At 38.6% G+C, this 17,707-nt stretch overlaps 1 protein-coding gene across 4 annotated transcripts in view; it reads left to right on the forward strand.

The window, feature by feature from the left end:
- The first annotated feature begins 157 nt into the window (after positions 1–157).
- RPGR (retinitis pigmentosa GTPase regulator) overlaps positions 158–17,707 on the forward strand; it is a 51,091-nt gene continuing 33,541 nt past the window's right edge. Inside the window, exons 1-6 of one of the 4 annotated variants that reach the window (XM_015884573.2) lie at positions 158–357; positions 687–812; positions 7,492–7,584; positions 9,712–9,774; positions 11,270–11,428; positions 12,452–12,601. In XM_015884573.2, the coding sequence (XP_015740059.1) occupies positions 282–357; positions 687–812; positions 7,492–7,584; positions 9,712–9,774; positions 11,270–11,428; positions 12,452–12,601 (667 nt within the window). In that variant the 5' untranslated portion in view covers positions 158–281. Of the gene's footprint in view, positions 358–441; positions 548–686; positions 813–7,491; positions 7,585–9,711; positions 9,775–11,269; positions 11,429–12,451; positions 12,602–17,707 lie in introns of those variants that run through there. The other 3 variants (XM_015884557.2, XM_015884564.2, XM_032449319.1) reach the window with 3 other exon arrangements.

A 17,707-nucleotide genomic window follows, 5' to 3' on the forward strand; every position in this document is an offset into this window, starting at 1 on the left:
TAAAAACTGAAAAAGGAACTGAAAAGGGGGGCCGCTGTCCCCTGGAACAAAGAAATCCTAAAGCAATGTCCTTGTTGTCTGCTTTACACTGTCACTACAGCCTTGTGCCATGAGGTGAGCTCGGAAGATGGCGTAGAGCCCGGCTTTACAACGGCCTTCACGCCGCCGACCGCCAGGGGGCGCTGCTCCCCCCACAGCCGGCGGCTCCCCTCCTCGGCGCTCTCTATGGCCGTTGCCCGTGGCAGGGTCTCTGTTTACTTCCGCCATGCCGGGCCGGCTGCATGGGGCGCGGGGCTGAGCGCTGGCTGCGCGTTGCTATGGCCGAACCCGGGGAGGAGGAAGAGCTGCCGGTGCCCGGTGAGTTGGGGGACGGGTCTCTCTGTCCGCTGCTGCCGGATGGGGGAGGGACTTCGTTCGTCCGGTGCTCATCCTGGCCGTCCCCGCCTCCCTCCGGCCTGCCCGTCGTCTCGTCCGTGTGCTCCCGTCCTCTGAGGGAAGCTGCCCATAGAAGCTGTGGTGCCCCATCCCTGGAGGCGCTCAAGGCCAGGTTGGATGGGGCACAGCTCTGCCCATGGCAGGGAGTAGAACTAGGACCCTTTAAGGACCCTTAGGAAATTGCTGTTTTAAAAGGCATGAGGCACAATGTCTCTAAAACTGACATTGGCTTTTTTTTTTTTATGTTTTAGAATCGGGAGCTGTTTTTACTTTTGGAAAAAGCAACTTTGCAGAAAACATTCCTAGCAAGTTCTGGTTCAAAAATGATAAGCCGGTCCATATATCGTGCGGAGATGAACACACTGCTGTTGTTACAGGTCAGTATTGGAAGCAGCATATTTGATTATACATGTAATCACAGAATCACAGAACTGTAGGGGTTGGAAGGGACCTCTAGAGATCATCGAGTCCAACCCCCCTGCCAAAGCAGGCTCCCTACACCACGTCACACAGGTAGGCGTCCAGGCGGGTCTTGAATATCTCCAGAGAAGGAGACTCCACCACCTCCATGGGCAGCCTGTTCCAGTGCTCCGTCACCCTCACTGTAAAGAAGTTCTTGCACACATTCATGTGGAACTTCCTATGCTGAAGTTTCATCCCATTGCCCCTACTTCTGTCCCCACTCACTACTGAAAAGAGATATATATATGAATGTATGGTCATGCATTTGGACAGCTTGGAAAGCTACAATTTGTATTTCGGTTCTGAGGTAACGTGTAAAATGGAGAGAGGAGAGGGGACTGCTTATGCTGGGGCTGTTGGATGCCTTTGTAGTTCATCTCATCCTCACCTCATCCTGAGGTCCAGGAGCTGTCGTGAGTAGATCTGTAATAATTGAATACAGCATCTTGGTTTTAAATTTAGTATGACTTTGTTCACCTTAATTGTTTCATTTGTTGGATGGTGAACAGTGGGCAATCTTAAATATGCAGGTTTGTATTGTGGAAGTGAACAGTATCTATTGAACTCAGTCAACAAGCTCATTATAAATATATCTAATATATACCTATATATAATCTGCCTATAACAATAGAGAAAATTGTTTCTCTGAAAGGAAGTTCTAAATGATTGGTTGACTGACAATTGAAAATAACCTTCACAAAAACAACTCAAAGAACTTAAGAAAATCCTACTAAAATCAGAAATAAATGGCAAAAGTATTCAGAGAAGCTCAAATGCAATACATTGCGCAGTCATTCTGCGTGTCCCTTTTCATCTCTTTGAAATGAAAGAGTTAATGCCTTCATTAAAAAAAATGTCTTCATCTTTGCAATGAAGACATGTTAATTATATTGACAACTGACTTCTGGTAGATAATCAGACTTTATCTTGAAATTACTGTGCATATTTCCAGGACTTCTTTCTTGAAGTACATTTACTCTTCATCAATGCTGTGTGTTATATCCTGAGTGCTGCTTACTAAACAATTTCTTGAGGTTTTCTTGCTGTGTCCCCAAGTAGAGTTGAAAATGTTGGATTTTCTAGAATTAATAATTCTTGGCATGATAAAAGAATACAGATTTCATGGACTGCAGAGCAATATGAACTGAAATTATACAATGAATTTTTCAAGCCTAACTTGACAGAAAATGAATTATGGATGAATAAATTACGTTTGGAACAAAGCTTCACACTTCTTTTTGGATTGAACCTATTCTATTAAGTTGCCTGTTGCATAAAAATAATCAGAATGTAACCTGGGGCACTGGAAATATTCCTTTTTCTTTTATTATTATTTATTTATTTATTTATTAAATATACTTTTGTATGCCCACACCCAGTTTGAAATAACACCAGTATAGTCTCAGTTCGAACTGGTCAGTTGAAATTTCCCCTTTGAATTCTTCCAGCATATGCTCTTGGTGGTGCTGTTAACCTAATCAGCAGCAGTCCCCTAATTCCTGTGTCCCTGTAGTAGTGGCCCCTTGAGTAAAGCTTTGGAAGAAGTCAGGTTGCAGAGGGTTGCATGCAGAGCCATTTCTCTACTAACTCTTATCTGTTCTCCCTTGTATCTCAGTATAATCTTCACATATTAAAAAGATCTCTGTCGCTTTCGGTACTGTAGTATGCAGCTAAGTCATGAGGGGTGCATCCGGATAGTAAAAGCTTCGTTTTCCTAGAGCCTTTGTGGAGATGGAATTGCATAATCATAAAATAAATAAAGAAATCCTCAATACCAAACAGTTTTTTGGGACGTTGTAAAGTAGAGGCAAAATTGAAGGTAAAATATTGTGCGACACTGAGCAAAATGAGAGAAACTGCACAAGTCATGCAAAATGAGAGAGATGGAAAAGAGGACATCTATGACCCTCATTTGTTCTTCACAACTGTGCATGCAAATGTGCAGCATGCATTTCTGCTGTTAGATGGAGTTGGATGATACAGTGAAATTAAAGCCTTTTGTGGATGTCATTGAACTGCAATAACACGTGGAAGTAAAGAGCTCCAGAGGTGCATGGTGGCAGTGAGTTTACTGGAAGGATGCAGACTTCGGGAGAAACCAGGAACTCCTTGAAATCCAGCTGGAATTCCTGACTGGAAGAGAGAAAAGTATCTCAAGCAGGTGTGTATTAATGCATACTTCATTTTCATTTCAGTCTTTATTTACAGGTCACATTTCCCAAACCATTTTTTATTTTACCTCCTCTGGAGGATATGGTGGTGTATGGGAAGCTGGTAATCACAGCCTGAACCTGTAATTAATCAGCTGAGGCAAGTGTTGGGTCAGCTGTGGGAGCACAGGTGAGGGTAATTCAGCTGTGCTCCCGGAAGGGGTGGAGCTTGACTCCACCTCCTCTAGACCTCATTTGAGGGCTGACCACCACTAAGGCAGCATCTCTTTGAGATTGCTCCATAGTAGAGATTGCCTCAGCATTTCCCAGTGAGGGCATTCATATTGGTGAGTTTTTCCTTATAAATAGCCTTTTGAATATCTGTTATCATCTTTGTATCATTCCGTCTTACAGGTGGGAACTATGTGTTTAGGGAACAGAGGTAGATTAAAACAATAGAAATGCACCAGATTACTACTAATATGTTATATTACCATGCCCCAATGGTCATAAGTAAAACAGCAAGCTGATTGAAAGCATTCCTTGTAACTGGTTTGGGATGGGAAAGACAGCTGTATCTAGCTTTGCATGGACATGAAGGAAATGTGCAGGAAAATAGAACATTCCAAAGACTTCTTTCATGTAATCCAACATGAGTATTCCCCTATGGCTTTTAGAAAGAGAAATGTAAACTAAGCATAACAAAACCTCTGGTCCTTGGCTTTCCATGTCAGGAGTTACAAAAATAAGTTCTGTTGACACACTGTGGCAATGTGTTGGGATAGTGAACCAGTAATCACATTTCTTGCCCTCATTCCTATATTTTTTGGCCCGAGAATACTGTTTACTTCCTGCATCTTTTGTAACTGCGGGCTTTGGAAAGAATTTATTCATCCTATTGGGAGCTAGTGTGAAGTAAGTGACATTAACCATATTTTTAAGAATGGCTTCCTAATGTCATTCTATTAATAATTTTCTCCAAACCTCTTACGATTGACATCTGTCTTATTGTTTATAGGCCTTGATTAGAGAATATTAAGCAGATTGTCCTCATTTGATCAGAGACCAATTCTGTTCACAAGGAGGAAGTGGCAGAAGATGCATCTTCTCGACTGCAGAACTCTGGAAGGAGGTGAAGCTCCCAATGCAAGAGGGCAGAAGGAAAGAGATTCATGTGGACACAGAACAAGATAATACGTGCATAGTTTCAAGCTGTGTAAAGCACTAAATATTCAGCAGTGTAGACCAGAGAGGCATTGGAACCTCTCTGGGTCTTTTGACACCAAACTCAATCTCTTCTCAGCCTGCTGTCAAGCCATCACAATATGGTCCAGAACCTTTTACAGCTAGCTGCAAGAGGAAAATGGGAAATATTACTACGTGTTTGCATTTGTTTCTGGTGGGCACAGGAGCAAGCAACACACTGCACCATTTTTGTTTGTATGATGCTAAATATCCTAAGCATGACTCTTACCTCTCCGTAAAACTTTTGAGAATGTCCTGCCTTGTCAAAGAAAACTGATATCATTCCCTTTTTCATGAGCTGTGTTTGAATTGTATATAATTGTTTATTCGTGAAATAGCACAAATAAAAAATAAAAACCCAACAAAACGTGATGCTTGGCATATATATCTTCAGATAAAACTCCACAGTAGAATCTAGAAGTAACTGTTTGAAGTCACAGTGTACTCTACCTGCTTTAGCTCACTTGCGTGCTTATACCATGTAGAAATGCAGAGGGAAGATGCATGGAACACAGATGATAGAAATAGATGTCTGTCTGCTATTATCACTGAGTATTTTAGCTTGTATTCCTCAACTGGTGTGTGACTGGTTTGAGCCTGGCTTCATGGACCAGGGAACCATAGGGCAAATGGAGTTGTAAGTAATCATGATTGTGATAGCAGCCACCATATGTTCTATTTACTAGTTAGGAGATACTCTCTTCTTGAAGTCTCACAGAATTCTCTGTTCTGAAAGATGTAAGCATCAGTTGGCTTCTGTTAATATATCCAAATTAGTGTTGGCAAAACATCCACTGGTGATGTGCTTGTGTCTACATGCCTTGGGGAGGTAGCCCAATCTTGCATCTGGAGAGGTGCACACTAGTGTTTGGTGTATGTTTTCATCACCAAAATGGTCTGGATAGTTTCTTTATATCCTGCTGTGTCCATTGTTTTTCTTAACTGTGCCAGACGTGTCTTCTGCCTGCTATGCCACGTGGCCACAATCTGTACTAAAGTGAATACAAGAATCACAGAATGGCCTGGGTTGAAAAGGACCACAATGATCATCTAGTTTCAAACCCCCTACTGTGTGCAGGGTCGACAACCATCAGACCAGGCTGCCCAGACAAAGAGTGACTTGAGTTTGTAAGGTTTTTAAATGATCCTTGCCTGTTTGACTGCTGCTAAAGTCGTTCTTCCTTCAGTACATCTGTGGTGATGACTATAGATAACTCAGTGTGCGATTATGAAAATGGGGCATTTAGCAAAGTTCTGTAGCATTTCTTGGCCATCAAAATGCCTGCTTTAAACCTGATTTACTATACAGACCTAGAAACATTGCCTCATTACAGGCATTTGGTGGTAGAGTTTGTGTGTAGTGCCTATTAGTTTTTATTCACTGTCTGAATTACCTACTTCTCAGTTTTCTTTTTTTCCTGTTACGCTGCTGAGTATCGAAAGCCTGAAATCATCAAAGGCTGTCAGTCAGCTGGTAAAGAATATAACAAAATTCTGCTCGTCTGTTAAGCTTCTTGATTTATAAAGCAGTATTTGAGAGCTAAATGATTGGTATAAGAAACAGCAGATTATGGGATTAAAAGCTTGACCTGCTGGAATTCTGAATGGGTAAAAGAGAATGTGATTTAATTGAATTATGGCAACTTGATGTCATATTCCCACATGAGTATTACAGTACTTGGCCTCCCTTAAGATGTGCTTTGCTTTCAGTGATACACCTCTGCCTATGTTTTGGCATGGTTGCGTTACCAAAATCAGGGTGTTGATATAAATGCTATTAGTGAAATGTGGTAAGCATAGCCTTGACCTCGGACCTTCTACCATTTCAGCATTACTGGACAGATATAATGTTGACAAGTAGTTGTTAAATCTAACAGTTTGATTGAGATGTTAGGGAATAGTCGCTCTTCTATTTTTTATTATTTTTTTAATTACTACTTTTATTTTAAATCTGTGGTAGTATTTGAGAAAATAGATGGATTTTTATAACTATTATTATGTTTTAAAACATTTATGGGCAGAGTACCAGATTAATCTGTGATGAAAGATGCGGAGAAACAAAAAGGCTCTTGTCGTAGGTATATTTGTCCAAAGGAAAACCCATCTAATTTGTGAACACATTCAAAAATGTATCATAGCTTAGTTCTAATAAAGTGCAATTTGCAGGTCATTTTAAGACAGGACATTTAGCAATTAAATATTTTCCCCCAGTAGAAAACAAAATAAGCTGAGAATCACAAATTTTTGTTGATATTAATTATATTGCTGCGTTATTCATGCCCATGTCTGAGGTAGAGGTTTGGATGCTCAGTTAAATGCGCTGTTACTTTGTCAGTAGATCTGTACTCGGCATTGGTGAGGCCTTACCTCAAGCACTGTGTTCAGTTTTAGGCACCTCAGTACAGAAAGGACATGGAGGTGCTGGAGCAGGTCCAGAGAAGGGCAACAAGGCTTGTGAAGGGCTTGGAAAACCAGCCCTATGAGGAGAGACTGAGGGATCTGGGGCTGTTTAGTCTGGGGAAAAGGAGGCTGAGGGGAGACCTTGTTGCTCTCTTCCAATGTCTGAAAGGTGCTCACAGCGAGAGCGGGGTTGGTCTCTTCTCCCTGCTGATAGGACAAGGGGAAATGGCCTCAAGTTGTGCCAGGTAAGTTTAGGTTGGATATACGTCTTTACAGAAAGGGTTGTTAAGCACTGGAATAGGCTCGTTGTGGGGGTGATTGAGTCACCATCCCTGGATGTGTTTAAGAGCCATTTGGATGTGGTACTCAGGGACATGATTTAGCTGAGGGCTGTTAGTTAGGGTAGTATGGTTCAGTTGTAGTTGGACTTGATGATCTTTAAGGTCTTTTCCAACCTGGTTGATTCTGTGATTCTATAGAGACTACAAAGTCTGTCTGAGAGCACTCCTTTTTTATTTTCTGATGAATGCTTAATCTGAGCAGTAGCTTAAGGAGATGATATTTGTTCTCCTGTTTTGTCATTTCTTCTGTGTGCCTGTTTCCTACTTAGTACATCTACAACGCAGTACTTGCTGAGAAATCAGGTTGTTAATTGTTGCATACGCATACATACGGAATTGCCTAATTCTAAATCTCACATTAAAAAGTATATAATAAATAGCATAATGTATGTATGACCACCTCATCTTGTATGATATATTCAAATGCTTGTGGATCCTGACTGTGCCTTTTCTTTCAGGGAATGGTAAACTTTACATGTTTGGCAGTAACAACTGGGGCCAATTAGGACTAGGATCAAAGAATGCTGTCCAGAGACCAACATGTGTTAAAGGTTTGATTAATGTTTTTTTGTCCTTTTGAAAGTCTGTCATTGTGAAAAAGTGCTTTATAAGTTGTTGCTCCAAAATAACCATCTTTTAAGCAAGTCTAAGATTTGACCAAGTGGTCATAAATGTAGGTACATTTGTATAAGGTATAAAAAAGCAGTAAAAGGAATGCCCATCTTCTTACATACTTGGTAAAATATTTTCATTGTATTCTGTTATCTTTTGAATCTTTCCTCGCTGGTTTTATCTTGTCAAGCAAAACTGAGTCAATATTTTTTCCCTGCCTCCTTATGTATGTCAAATAATGCCTAACCCATTAACATGCTCCTTTTCATCATAACATGTTTATCCTCATCTTTTCTCCTAGAGGATTGATTTGTTAGCTTATTGTTTAAAAATGGATTAACCGTGTTCATTAAAACTTCTTGATTTATTTTATTCTACTGTTCTTTATCTGCTTCTCTCTCTATTTCAGTTCAGAGAGAGAATGAAAATACTCTCAGGTTCAAATCTTTCAGCCATATGAGAAACTGATTCTTGCTTTGGCTCGAATGGATTGGGTGTCAAGTTCTGTTTTACTGTCAGGTTGCAGTGGAGAATAAAAGAAAGAGAGAAGATGGCAGCAATTCAGAATATGGCTTTCACTGAAAAATGAAGTCACGAGGGTGCTATATTTCTTCTCCTGGCAGTAGGCAACACAAGAGTGTCCTGGAGGTTTTCTCATTAGCTTTCAGGCATCAGTTAGCTTTGGGAATGGAGCTGCAAATACAGTGTTTCCATTTCCGCTCCAGCTGTATTAATTGTGGCTGCTTATTTTCTGACAAAATTATTCTGGGACTTAACTGGAGACTAATGAAATTGGTTATGAAAAACTACCAGCTACATGTACGATGGATTAGCCTAAGTGGGAGGAAGGTTAGGGAGCAGAAGCTTCTGATGAGCTGATCAAGATTACTGCTGGTGTAGGAGGCAGAATACTGGGATATGAAACAGCAAATTAATGTTGTAAGAAGAAACCGATATTGGAAATGTCATGATTCCTGCCTGGTAGTGAGGGCAGGTGTCAGGATATGTAGGATTCCGAGTCTGGACAATTTCTATTCGTGTCTTTTTGACATAAAAGACTTCATGCTTAGGTAGATAGATTTATGTAGTGGTTTGGTAGGAAAGAGAAAGGAATTTAATCCGAACGTTATGGCGCTGATGAAGATTGATTTGAAGGGACTGAAAAGGATTTTGTGAAAGGAATTATGTTGCTGTCTTTGTCAAGGACCAATGCAGTGGAAAAAAAAATAAAAACATATCATGTAAACATAATGCTCTTTTAATAGCTTGATGAGTATTGTGTATTGAAAATGGATGTGGCTGAGTGAAGAAAAAATGTTGGCAAAGATTAATAACAGGGGAGAGGATGGAAAGGTCAGTGAAATTATTATTTCAGTTTCTGAGCTGTAGTGCACTTACCATGGGGTAAAACCATCGCTATCTTTCCCACCAAAATAACTCTCTTGCATACATTCCCAGTCTTTCATTGTGACTAGACTGCAGAGAAGAATATGCATGGATGGATGGTGATTCAGCTAACACTGAGGTGGGATGGTATATTCAAAACCTATAGATAGGATTGGCCTTACTAACTGTGAATTTAGTAATGAATAGAATGGCAGTGCAGAGCAGAAGTCTATCAAGCTGTGCACAGTGAGGAAGGTATGGATGATAAGAAAAAAAAGAGAAAAAAAACCCGATGAGTTTAAAGATTTTAGTTAGCAAGAGAAGCAAAAGAATGAATTAAGAACATTATTGTTCGTAACAATTGAAGAAAGCTCTAGGCATGCATTTTTGTTCTGCAAATTGATGTATTCTTTGAGGCATGTCCTGAACATGGTAACTTTTGCGGTGTGGCATTGGGATCAAATAACCATCGTCAAGTCGCCAACCATCACCCTACCCTTAATCCTGGTTACTAAGTCATGCACTAAAATCAAGTAGCCAGCCAATCTTGTAGGTATTCCATTGGTAACAATATGAAAAAATAAAAAATCATTTTTCACTAGAGCAGTGAACATTATGTTGTTGAACCAGCTGTGTCAGCTTGTTTGTAACTTCCCCCCTCCTCTTACTTTAATTCATAGCTTTAAAACCAGAAAAAGCAAAACTTGCCGTTTGTGGAAGAAACCACACTTTAGTTTACACAGGTATGTAACAAATTATGTACGTATTGAAGGTAGATCTTTTTCCTTATTTTAAATGCAAAAATTACATTGCTAACCCTACAAGGGCACATGAATGAAAGAATATGCTGTTAAAATGTGTTGGTTTGTTTTTAATATCCAGATCTTTGAGTGCTTGAATTACTCTGTGCAGAGCATTTAGAAAACCACGTTACATAGGAATTTACTAACTTTTATCTGTACTTTTACCTATATATATATACATATACATATATATCTACCTCTGTATTTGAGGTATGGTTAACAATTGCCAATATTCCATTGAAGCCCTTTGTGGGCATAGGAGCATTTTTATATATCTGTACTCAAATTTACCTTTGACAAGGAATGCATTCTTATGAGTGTGGAGTTCCATATTTAAGTAAAAGCAGTACAACAGTATGTTTTGAAGGCTTCGAAGTATGTTGCATTTTATTTGACATGGCATTCTGCTATTTCATTGACGAGTTACTTCGTTAAGCTAGAAATAAATAAGCTGTAAATTTAAACAAAAAATACATTTTTAGAGAGAGCAAATTATTGTCACGGTTCTAAAATGTATGTAATGGAATAGCCATCTTTGTTGTTGCAGTGCTGTAGAGGTAATGTTGTAAAGAGAACTGATGATTATTAGGAGGTTTATGTATGTGGAGACCCAGAGCACAGTAAATAAGACTATTAGAATAAAAGAGAACATTTTAATAGCAGTTGAATACACCAGAATGCGTAGGGTAAATATTAGTCACTTTTAGTATACACTGTAGCTGAGTAATTTGTGGCCATTTTTATACCAGGGATTGTTTGTAAATTATTTGTCAGTTATCACTTTTGTGTCTGGATCTATGTTATTTATTGACCTTGTGTTTTCCATTGTAGATGGATTCACTTTAAATGTGAAAAACACTAAAATTAAAAGGATAGATTTTGAAGTTCTCTTAGGTTAAAGGTGCTAATCATCGGCTTTAACTTCAATTTTAAGATTCTAAAGAAAAAGTAAGGTCCAGCTAATTAAGTTGAAAGTGTTTTAAATATTAAAACGAGTAAAATAGTTTTAATAAAAATATAAGTAAAAGTATATTTCATTCCTGTTATTCAAAACGGTCAAGTTATACATCTCTTTAATTTTCTTGGCCTTGTGATCATTCTCCATTTCTCCTGCATTTTATCTTAAATTAAATAAATGCTTAAAATTACATTTATTTTTCAGATCAGTCTCCAATAGGTTGGGAAGCACGCACAGTCTATGGATGTGTAAGGCCTTTAGAGTGTTCTGATCTCAATGCGTGCAGGGAAGCCTCCCTGCTACTTACAGCAGGAATGTTCAGTGTCAGCTCTTAGACTATTTGAGTGCAATAGACCCCATACTTTTCTGTAAAACTTTTCTGTAGAAAATTAAATGACTTGCTACAGTTTCTCTGACTTTTTGCTGCCAATGAGAATATCCTCACCCTGTGTATTACATATTCTTTTCTGTATGCAGAAAAAGGGAACGTGTATGCTGCTGGAGGTAACAGTGAAGGTCAATTGGGATTAGGTGACACGGAAGAAAGGACCACATTTCATTTAATTAGTTTTTTTACCAACCAGCACAAGATCAAACAGCTGGCTGCTGGATCATGCACCTCAGCAGCAGTAACTGGTAAGAGCAACAGCTGAGAAAATCTATTCATGTGTTCACTCTTGGTGTTCCCGACAAACGCTTATTCCGGTTTCTGTCTGCATGTGGATGTGAATGCCTCCCTGTCTTCTTTCCTCACTAAACCTTGTAACTTTCTTTATAGCCAGTTGCATATTTGAGTATAGTATGTTGAAGGCTTGCTTCTGAATAGCCTCCTGCAATTTTTGTAGGTGTGCAGTGAGGTCTCAGTCTGTACTAGTTTCTAAGACTCGATACAAAGGAAAGACAATATAAAAACACTCAAAGTGGGAAAAGCTCCAATTAATTTCCAGGACAGCCAGCTAAAAAAAGAGAATAAGCTTCTCTAATTCCACTTCTTACTGCAATTATTTTGGCCTACTGGTAGAGGCTACACAACTGTGTCACTACTAATCCTGAGAGCAGCCTGAGCTGTTTCTTCAGTGACAAAATTATATGGTGATGACTTGATGAAGAAAAGCTGGCCAGTATAATAACCTGTGAAAAGAACCATAAGATAATGAAAGAATAAGTGAGATGTGTACCAAAGTCAGAACAGAGCATAAGTTTGGAAGAACAAAAAAGTAGCAAGGCACTACCAGAAATGACAATAAGCCTTCAATTCACCATGTTTTAATGCTGGCATCTGGCAACTGATTTGTCTTACATTCTCATTATTTCCTGTTTTGAAGGAAATTTTCCACGTAGTTTTTACTCTCGCTATTTATTGTCTAAGAGGATTTGATCACTTCCGAGTCACTTTTGAAAAGATTAGGGGATAGCCTCATTCTTCAAACTGTTGTGTTGCGCTGAGCTAAACATCACATTTTGTCTCTGAGATAATGACATTTAGTTACTATGTACGACTATTACTATTACACAGTGTAATTAGTGTATTAATACACTAGTGTATTACATACACTACTGTATGTAGAGTTTATGAAATGCTTCTTAAATAGTTTAAATAACTTTTTATTAGTGTAGTCTTGCTTTTAAATCTGTTAACTTTCTGTGTCTTCACTTTAGAGGATGGGCAGCTTTTTGTGTGGGGTGATAATTCAGAAGGTCAGATTGGCTTGGCTGACAAAATCTGTGTCACTGTCCCTTGTCAAGTAGATGTTGGAAAACCCATTTCCTCTATATCCTGTGGATATTATCATTCTGCCTTCATAACAGGTAAGCTAATGAGAATAGAGGTTAGTGAAGATAAGTCAGTGGTCTTCAGATTGTGGTTTTTATGAAAGTAGCTAATGAGACATTCACTGCTTTTGAAACTGTGTAAGCAATAGCTATCAGATAGAAGAGAAAGCCAACTATGTGCTTATGTGTCACAAGGGAGATTTTACGAGAGATGTTCTCTAAAATGAATTTCTGTATTATTTATTTGGAAAAGTTACATGTCATCTCCTCTGTAATGTACTCTATATTTAATTAGAAATTCCATGAAAAAATATTGCTGTAAATATTCTGCATATGCACAAGGATTTACAAAAAGTTATTAGGAAAAAATACTATCTTATCACACATAGCATTATTTTCATGAAGGTTATGACAAATGTTGATTAATACTATAGTTTCAGTAGTTCAGCTTTTCTTGAGGTTATTCTTGTTCCTGTGTTGATCAAATAATCATCTTCATCTTGTCCAGACATAAAAATGTGGAATAGAATTACCATATTTTGGGGAAAAATTAATCTAGTTTGCTAGCAGAGCAACACAGTTGTTAAAGTCTGATGTTAAATCTTAAGTTTTGAGGTCAATTATACAGGCAGTATATATACAATCAAGAAACATACATAATGAGCTGGTCTCTGATCTCCAAGCCACCCACCTCTTGACTGCTTTCCACCTCTGTGTTTTTTCACCTCTTTTTTCCTTTACAAAGTGGTGATGCCACTATTCTCTTAATAACGCTAATGTGGTTGAATTTGTCAGTCAGTACAGATGGTATTAGAATTGTATAGCTATGAATTCCTCTCAGCCTTATAGATTTACATTATTAAGATATACAGTTTTGTCCCCTCAGAACAACTGAAGATTTCAAAGGATCAGTAGTCTTAATTGTAAAGCCTTTAATGGGTACCCAGTAGCTGTTCCATCAGCTACTTTTCTCAGCTTACTTGATAAATATTACTTTCCCACATACAATATGTAGCTCTCTGAGAATGTACTGTTAACAGAACAAGACCTTCTTAAGAGGACTAAGTATTAACCAGATGTTATGCTCATAGTATGCAACTTCTATCACGGGTGTTTTGTTACTGTAAAACGTTTAAGTACCTCTGACTGGTAAAGAGGTCGGCAACTGTTAGAAATTCTGCAGCATCCTGAACTTGAAATACATGGAAACAAATGTCCTTACTTCAAGGAATAGAGCAAGAAGGTATGTTTTTCTGCCTTAGAGCCAAGAACTGAAGTTCTGTGATTCGTACAAGACTATAGTGGGATGTGACAAAAGCTCTCATTTTAAAGAAGGGCTGAGGGCAAGTGTTTAAAGGCAAGGACGTGTCGAGTGCTCTGAGAGAGCTGAAATGTTCAGTGGAGAGGGCTGAGAAAAAGGAATCAAGAATTAGAGAAACTGAGCCTCTTAAAATGTTAGTAAGATGATAAACTGGTTTTCAGCTGTGGAAACAGGAACTTGTTGAATGCATTACTGTTTAAACAAGCCTGGTTCTGAGGTGGGAAGTCTTAATGTTCAGTGCCTGCAAATCCTGCAAAAAAGTTAAACCTGACTGCCTTGCTGTTCACCTTTTTATGGTGAAAGGAGAAATATTTTTTGACATTTATTGTTTGTGCCCTTGCTGACAGTTTTCTTTGAAAACTTAAATAAAGAGAAGTTTAGTTTTGGACTTTAATGGAAATAATTTTCTATTGCACTAATGCAGGTATATAGCTAGACAGAACTTAAAAACAAAGCTTTATGCATTCATTTAAGTGCACTATAATGACACATTATTTTAGCTGTGATCCTTGATGCTAGCCGTTAAATTATGAGTTTAGAAGTTCTGTGAACTGAGTCTGAATGCAAATGTAGTTATTCTTTTTTTTCTCACAGCCTGGTTAGGAAGGCATTATGCTGCTAAAGGGTTTGGTGTGAAAAAGGAAAAAGATGCTTTTACAATTTGCGGGATTGTTTTATTTCCTATTTTAAATGCTTGTTGTGTATTTGCTAGACTGGCTTAGGACAGTAGTTGACATCCTCAGTATTCTGCCTCTGAGGGATGGTAGAACATAGCAGAATGGGTAGTTACATAGTACCTGTAATATTAATATTAAATAGAGATATAGGGTTTTCTCCCTAAATTTCCAGTTAGTCGTCAAATTATGCCTTAAAGTATGTTTACAGGTTTGCATAGCAGGGGTTTTCCATGTGTTTTAGATGTACAGTTTAGTCTTGTACATTATAATTGGTAATAACTAGTGTTATTTTTAATACTTAACAGTAATTCAAGTAAGTACACAATCAATGTTAGTTCCCTTGACATCCATGCAAATGAACTTTCCTAGACCACTGTTATTACTATGGAAGACTTGAAAGAAACTGTTAATAGAGAGCTTCCAATACCTGTTACTTACCAGTTATTACAGTACTGCGGTATTACTAAAATTGGTCTTTTTAAACACAACTTATACTTTGAGAAGTATACTATCTAATGTGTATAGTAAATATAGCATAGACAGTATACTATCTAACAGAACATTGTTGTAGTATATAGAACTTGATATATATGGCCAGGTTGAACTGATAAGCATGGCACCATATGGCTCCTTTTCTAAATGCATTTATATTTGGTATAAACTGTATGCTGGCTAGGCAGACTGATAGCATCACAGGAATGTTTGGGTTAAAATGGATGGTTAATGGGGGCACACTAGAATACATAGTGTGGTCACAGAGTGCCCTCTCCAGGACAGGATGTTCGTTAATAACAGACAGTCAAGGAAAAGAAGGTTGTGTTATACGGACCCCAGTACTGTGCACATTTGTCTTCTATGGGCAAAGATAGTTTTCTGTTGGTGTATTCTTTTTCTTGACATCTTGCTGTGAGCTAAAGCATAGTGAAAGCAGAAATGTACCACGCTAAGGAAAGTTCAGTATGCAAGTATGACAGAGGGCTCATATGTGAGTAGAAAATGGAACAACCAGATTCCATGGTTTCCATACTTTGAATGGACTGTCCTTAAAATGCAGATACGCTGCACTCATGTAACTATTCTGAAAATTTATCTGTGTTTGATTCGGTCTTTTTTGTGCCTGATAGCTATTCTCCTTAATTCTAGACTACTGTATGACTTAAAATGATGTCTAGTATGTTCCAAAATCACCTCAGTAAATGGCTTTCTCTTTGTCAGCTGGGTTATTAGGTTTAAAACATATAATAAACTTGACTATATTGGGAAGTCAGTGGCAGTTTGACCATTTCTATCTTTAATCCCATTAATTAGATCTCGATTGGATTAATATTTATTGTGCAGTAGTGTTCAAAATAAAATGCTGTGTTCTCTTTGAAGAGAATTGCATACATAGTTAGCTAAGTGCTTTTCAGGGTTCTTGAACTTGTTCCTAGAAATATGAGGTCTGTTCCAAAAGTAATGCCTCCCGTTTTATTATGTTGGCCCACAGTATCAGACATGGATGTTGGTAGTGTGACTGTAGAGATTGAACCTTCCCACCAGTATTCCATAACATTTTGTTGCTGTGTGACAGATGACAGCAGAGGGGCAGCCTGACACAATGGACGAATGTATGAAGCAAAGGTGCATCATTGAATTCCTCCATGCACCCGCTGACATTCATCAACACCTGCTGAGCGTTATGGGGACCAGACAGTGAATGTGAACACAGTGAGGTGATGGGTGGTGCATTTCAGCAGTGGTGACAGTAGGTTGTCTCTGCTAGTGCAGATTTGTACATCTGCAAGAGCTGCAGGCTCTTGTTTGTCACTGCTGAATATGCAGAGCTTGGGGTGACAATGTTGAAAAATAGCTCCAAAGTTGAGAATTTTCTCTATCAAATCGTGTTACTGTGATCTTTGTATCTGTTCAAGTTTCCGTGGAAATAAATAGGAAGCATTTCTTTTGGAGCGACTTCCTTACATGGCAAGCACAAGAGTATTAAAATATTCATACTTACCTTCAAAAAGTGCTATTGTTTTTGTTGTTGTTTGTTTAACAGTGTCTAATAAAACCTCGCAGTAGAAGCACTGACACCTCTTGAATCAATGGAATGTTTTGGTTACAGAAGCTCTCATGCTGTGGTTGATTGTTTGATGTTAATTAGGATAGTATTTTAGAATTTAGAAAACAGCACATAACTGCAAAGTATCAGTTACTGAAGCCTATTCAGTGTGTTTCTGCACATAAGAATGAAGTCCGGGATTAAAATAGAAAATAGTTCAGACTGAACAGAGAGCCATAAAGCCAGTATGTAGTTTTGAAATGAAATATAGTTTTCTGCACCTGAGATAGTCTGCTCTTTATTTAAAAAACACAGACTATAATGACTACAAAATACCCCTTAAAAAGTGTAGAAGAATGCAACAAATACATGCAAATAAACAAATTGTTTTAATATTATTGATGTCATTTAAAATAATCTGTGTGTGCAGCAGGAAGGAGAAAATATCATTAATGAAGGAGAAAAAAATAACATGTTGGGAATGAAAGAGAAACTAAGAACATCTGGAAGGATGTACTTTAGTGGCTCACAAGTGTGGTACTTGAAGGGCTACTAAAATGATTGTGGTTTGGAAGTATTTCTCCTGTGGAGCTGGGCTTGTTCAAACTGGAGTAGAAAAAAATCGGGGGGATCTGATCAGTGAATGTAAGTATCTGAAGGGAGAGTGTAAAAAAGATGGGGCCAAACTCTTCTGAGTGGCATCCAGTGGTAGGATAAGGCAACAGCTACAAGGTGGAACACTGGAAGTTCCATATGAACAGGAGAAAAAACTACTGTGAGGGTGACTGTGCTTTGGCACAGACTGCCCAGACTGGTTGTGCAGCCTCCTTCCCTGAAGTTATTTAAAAGTCACCTGAACACAATCCTGGATAATATCCTCACCAACTCTGAGGCCTTCAGTCAAGATGAGTGCTTACCACAAGAACTCCACAGAGGAGCAGTCTCCAAAAAGAGATGCTGCCTTAGTGGTGGTCAGCCCTTAAATGGGATCTAGGAGAGGTGGAGCCAAGCTCCACCCCTTCTGGGAGCGCAGCTGAATTACCTTCACCTGTGCTCCCACAGCTGACTCATTGCTTGCCTCAGATGGTTAATCAGAGGTTCAG

Source organism: Coturnix japonica, chromosome 1 (genome assembly GCF_001577835.2).
Source record: "Coturnix japonica isolate 7356 chromosome 1, Coturnix japonica 2.1, whole genome shotgun sequence".
In the NCBI taxonomy this organism is placed as follows: domain Eukaryota; kingdom Metazoa; phylum Chordata; class Aves; order Galliformes; family Phasianidae; genus Coturnix; species Coturnix japonica.